Below are 5,975 nucleotides of genomic sequence, written 5' to 3'. Positions count from 1 at the left end.
AGGACGTAGGCCTCATCCCTGAGCATGAACACTGGGGTCAACCACCTCGTTTGAAAGGCTTTAGACAGACCGAGGACAAGACCTTACCTTCAGCACAGCCTTGGCAGGACACATTGACCATTGCTGGGGCCTGAGCTCCACCCCTGAGAGGTCCAGGAGCATGCTAGCCAGTGGAGGGAGGAATAGGAGTTGACCTCCACAACCGTGAGCTTCCACAGAAGTTCCAGAGTACCGCTAAGCACCTCGGAAGAGCAGAAACCTGGACAACAGACAGTGAGCTTGTAGCATTTATCAGATTAACGCTCACACCATGCCATAGATCACCTACTCAAATGACTGTCCCTTGTGATGGAACCATATGGTCCAATCCCCACTTCATACGGGATGAGGTCATTCTGTTTTCATACACCACATATCCACTGTCCCTCCTGTGAATAGGAACAGTGTCAGCATCCAGTCCATCATAAGCAACGCAGAATAAAACCAGAAGCAACTGCTCTGCCATCACCTTTTCGTGCATGCAGTCACAGGAACTGGGTATATTACCCAAAGGATGGTGTGGACTCTGGGAGCACAAAGATTGGGTCATTTCACCCAGCAGGCGAACCCGAATCCAGACTCAGTGAGGCAAGTAACATCTCTAGCCACCACTACGCCACAAACTGACCATCTCTGATGCACTGGACAGACACTAGAACCAAGGGATGCAAGAGCAGGTTAATTCTGAGAATCAATTTAACATGAACAGAAGACTGCGAATGCCTGCCCTCCATAGAAACACTGCTGTCCGTTAGAAAAACTGGCAGTTGATGCTTCACCTCAGCACCACTGATCCCAGGTTTTCCCACATTGGATCTACTCATAATCTTCCACAGCACATTTATCAAGGGGGCTCTGCCACGCACCCACTGGCTTCTGAGAGGCTGAGAGAGCACGCTGGTTGGTTTTCCGTCATCAGGGCTTGAAGGTTCTGAGGCACATCCTCCACTGTGGAACATCATGACAAAAATCTGAAGACAAACACCAACTTCCAGCCATTGTTCAGTATTGAGATATTGTCCTTGGTCTTTTTAATTCTACAGATTTTAGTTAATTAACTTATAGTCCTCCCTTTTCATTAACAATTCATGGTTCTCAAGACTTGTAGAAATGGAGCTTATGCAACTGGGTAATTCTCCTTGACTAAGATCTGCTCCTTATTTTTCCCATTTTGAACATAAATGCAACAAACTTAATTCAAAAATATCTTACTAATCTGATTGTACTCTGGTTCTCAAATTCGTTAACATGGTGTTTCTGATTCCAATGTCATATTGACAACAAATAAGGTTCAATCCTGCTATTTATTGAACTTACAAAGTAGATGTTCTTCTTTGGTGTCATGAAACCTACCACTCCCCTGCGGCAGGCAAAACTTACAAAATGAGGAAAAATATTATTTTAGCCAGCAAATGATTTTAAAACCAAGTATCTGGAAGCTTATTTCCACCACAGAATAAAAATAAATAAATAAATAAAATAAAATGAAAAAGGTCATTTTGACTATTTATGTCACGACTGATCTATCTCACAGTTCGCTAATATCTCAAAAATTTACCTTTTTGATTACTTGGGGGGAAATAATAGAAGTATGTCTATTTATTGAAACTACTAGAAAATACATGGTTCAAGAGAAACTCTGACAGCCTTTTATTCTTTACAATCAGACCTCAGACTTTCTTTAGTAAAACATGACTGCAAAAAAAAACAAAAAAACAATCAGAGTTAACATGACTAAATCAGTTGACACTTAATGACAAGTACAATAGAAGACCCCGGCTGCAAACACCAATTTTGGAATGTTTATTTCTTCACAAACCTAATAAATACACAAAACGTTTCAACATATTCAGCACTTCAAGCTTGCTGTTGTTAAACAGAATTGAAATATTACGTCGTTTCTTGGCACTATGGTCAAGATGCCTTCCGTGATCTGTCTTTGATGGTGCAAGATCAAGCATACATTTAAATAATAATAAAAAGTAACCTTTTGACATAAACTACATCATAAGTACTGCCATGGTTTAAGCTAGATAACCATTTAGTGCATTTGAAACGATTTTCCCCAATTTGAAGTGTCCAGTTCATTTTCTCGGTGGAGAAGGCCCTCTTCATAAGAGGCGGAGGCGTCTTTCCCGCCTCATAGACTGATCTGGTAGAGGAGTGCTGAGACAACACCAGTCTGGGATGCGGCCCGTCTGGTTGTAGTAATCTCTGGACACTGAACGACTCCCTAAAATGTCCTGCAATGCTCCAAATATAGCACCTACATGAGAAGAAGAAACAAAACAACCTTGAGTGAATGGTTCAAAACTTTCACTGGCAGAAAAATTGTGATCTCCGGGTGTGTTTGAAGGAAAAGTTCCCCCAAAAATGAAAATGTGCTCGCTCTCAGGCCATCAGAGATGTAGATGAGTTTGTTTCTTCATCAGATTTGTACAAACGTAGCATCACATCCAATTACTTTTTCATTGGAGTAAGTGTTTTCCAGCTAACAGGGAATGTTCTGATGAGGTTCTCTCAAAGTTATGAGCAATCGTTCTGCCAGTTAGATTAACAGAATGTTCATTCAAAAGTTATTCGGTCTTTAATAATGTTCTCAAAACGTTGGCATAAAAAAAACATTATTCATGCATAGTTCATGGATTTTTTTTTAAATGTTACTACTTGTTTCACAATGTTCAGAGACCATTGAGAAGTAATGTTTCCATAATGTTTGGAAAATGATCAAATGTTCCCTTAACATTCTCATAACCAGGAAAAAACATTTTTTTAAAAAAATGGACGTCCAGTGAACATTCAAAAATAACATTTTCATAACTTCATGGAAAAGCTAGCAAAACGTTATTACAACACATTTCTGAATTAAAGATGCCATAGAATGGAAAAACTGTATTTACCTTGGCATAGCTCTGTACACGGACATACCGTGAGCCTCAAACAACACTGAAAATCTCGTGCTGCAAAAGACCATTGAAAATGTGGCGTATCCAAACATAACACTGACTGTGACGTTACAGTAGGGATCATTAATGTTTACGCCCTCAACATTTGCATAACGTGATACCAGCCTATGTTCTAGCCAGCCGCACCTGTACAGTCAATCATCGGCGCAGTGCTGCCAGATATTGCTATTAAACCGACATAAATAAATAAAAAATAAACCAATATTATTTCAACATGTGCAACAGGTGATAAGATAAAGATATCATGCACATTTAAACTGCACGGCTTCTGAGCTTAGTTAACTTTCTAAAGTGTCCAAAAAAAAGTGGAAAAGACAAGTCCCAAAATGCTTAAAACAGCTGGATCTGGCAACACAGAGCTTCGCGTCCGCTCATTCACTAGCAATTTCTCCCAGTTTCCTCTGCTCACTCGGATCGCTAAACATTCTTGCGCAAAACTCTCAAAATCTGTATCTTCGTCTGATACAGGCTCAAACATATCAGTTTGGATGCCTAATCTCTCCATCGTTCACGCAGGACAGTAGAGATCCGTGCTGTGAAACAGCCAATCAGAGCAGAGCAATAGTGTTGTTACGGTACCAAAATTACAGTACCATGCAGAACTTTTGGGGGCGGGACTTGGGCGGCGAGCATGCTGATTGGTTGAGTTCACGCAGCATTGTGATTTCAACCACCATTTATTCTGATGATTTTCAAAATATTACTGTTATCATGTCATGAAATGTAGTATTAAAAGTATTTCAGGCCAGAATGGAGTTGTTTAAAACTCAAATCCGTGGTTTATTTATAAAGACAGCGCCTATTTAAAAATGTGTTTCACCGATTTCAGAGACGATCAGCTCCACGCAATCAGCTGGGAGCTAATTGCTCATGCATCCGCCGAGAGCAGTCTCAACTCGGCTAGTGCTTCTGATATGTGCCGCTGGCTCTGATGTCTCTTTAGTGGTTAAACATAAAATATAATTCGTTTTGGGTAAATCTAACAGGTAATCTTTGCTCTTTATTCAATGTATCTATATGTTAAAATGAAAATAAAAAGAGGCAACTGATATAATATTTCGTTTCATTGTAATGTAGGCTGTATATACACACATTTCCCTGAAGTACATTTCTGCAGCTATTATTATGTTTAAATGAAAATGAAAGGAGGCAGTGGTATTTAATATCCTATTTCATTTTATTGTAAATATACAGTGAAGAAAATTGAAGCAGGCAAGGCGAGCTGACTGATGTTATCAAGCATGCTGTTGTTTGCAGAATTACTGGACTTTCGTCGTCCTGTCCGCAGGAGATCACACTCCCGAGTCGAACTCGTAAAGTCCAAACTACCGAGGATGCAAGTCTGAAATTAGCGTGCTTTGTACCTACGTCACCAGACTATTTGCCTAATCTTCACGATACTTTAGACAGCGGTGGAAACACAGAAAGCAACAGGTCTGGGGTGAAAATAGTTCCTGGTACAATTGTTCGGGGTAATTTTGGTGGAAACGCGGCAAAAGTTTAGCCTTAGTTCTGCTGCCACTTAAAAATCTGTATGTTCTCCTGTTTTTTTTTTTTTTTTTACAGTAATATGAGCATTAATTAGTTAACAAAGAAATGAAATTCTAATGCTCATTATATTAGCGTAAGTTGCATTTATGCGAACAATTAACTACATAACGTATACGCTAACGCCGTTGTTTATTTAAATCCGACATTTAAATTAAAGTATGTAATAATATTCCTAATAGAAGGTCTAAATATTATAAAGGTAATTGAAACTTACCTGATTGGACTTGATCGGGGGTTTTGTTAGTTTGATGTGTTTCCTCCTCTTGAGGTCTCCATTGCTTTTATGAAGAGGTTGCCAGGTTTTCACAACAAAAACCCACGCATTCGCGTTTCGAGGGGGTCCCTCGTTAAAAATCGCGTTCTGGGGATAAAATACATGTGTTTTGGCGGGGTTTACATTTAGCATTCCAGGGGCTAAATATCATGTTATTGGGGTTGTTTTTTTTTAACCCGTGGACATGAAAAAAACCCGGTGACAACAGTGTTTAAACCCTTGAATGTGGCAACACTGGAGGATAGCTTTCGGGATAAGCATCAGAACTTGAGTTGACTGGGTACCACGGTGCCAAGAAAACCTGGTACAAATGCGTTTTCATTTTTTTAGTACCGACTGTTAACGAAATCAAGCTTTGGATAAATACTTACTTCCATCTAAGGTAATAGCAGACCCATTTCATTCTCTAGGAATCTTTAGCTGTAATGACATATAAAAGCCGTTTCTGGAGTACTTTGTCCCTTACCAAGCCATACCTTCTATGTAGATATTTTAAATATTGCATCAATGCATTCTATGGCACCTTAACTGGGATGAACTCATACTTAGCTGGACGCAATAGGCTTGCCAAAAAACGTCTAATGTTTCTTATCTTTTGTCTTCTCCAGATGCTCACTGATGGACTGGAGTGCTGTGGATTACTTGTGGATTATTGTGATGTTTTTGTAGCTGCTATGACTCTCATTCTGACGGCACCCATTCAATACCGCAGAGCATCCATTGCTGAGACACTTTGATGGAAAAGCATATTTCTACAAACTGATGAAGCAGAAACAAACTCAACCTGATCTCAGATGACCTGAAGTGAACACATTTCCAGCAAATCTTAATTTTAACTGCTTTATAAAAAGCGGCATTGAATCTCTTCTCATCCATACAGAGGACAGGAGTCTCAAAGCCTCACCTCCTAACCAGGCGGTGCAGTTGGGTTTGGCCCGGGTGACTGTGGATCCGGAGCTCTTGGTAGCCAGGCATGTCGGCGGTGCCCAGGTTTTCTCCACCAGCGAGCGGATCTCAGACGGGGGTCCGGTGCAGGAACCGGGCAGCATGGGCGTACCGCCGATTATCACAGGAGTTCTCCGGCGGGCTGCCTTACGAGTGTCGATGGGACACTGGCGAGGAACAAACACAGAACAAGCAATGCA

The 5,975-nt window shown here is 40.5% G+C and overlaps 1 protein-coding gene across 1 annotated transcript in view; it reads right to left on the bottom strand.

Annotated features, from left to right (window-relative positions):
• Nucleotides 1-1,827: 1,827 nt before the first annotated feature.
• The window catches only part of LOC122141063 (actin-related protein 10-like), a 9,179-nt gene continuing 5,031 nt past the window's right edge, over nucleotides 1,828-5,975 (bottom strand). The window contains exon 4 of the mRNA XM_042746956.1: nucleotides 1,828-2,305. Coding sequence (XP_042602890.1) covers nucleotides 2,151-2,305 — 155 coding nt within the window. The 3' untranslated portion in view covers nucleotides 1,828-2,150. The remainder of the gene's footprint in view (nucleotides 2,306-5,975) is intronic.

This window comes from Cyprinus carpio, chromosome B20 (genome assembly GCF_018340385.1).
Source record: "Cyprinus carpio isolate SPL01 chromosome B20, ASM1834038v1, whole genome shotgun sequence".
NCBI lineage: Eukaryota > Metazoa > Chordata > Actinopteri > Cypriniformes > Cyprinidae > Cyprinus > Cyprinus carpio.
This window is presented reverse-complemented; position numbering and strand designations above follow the sequence as displayed.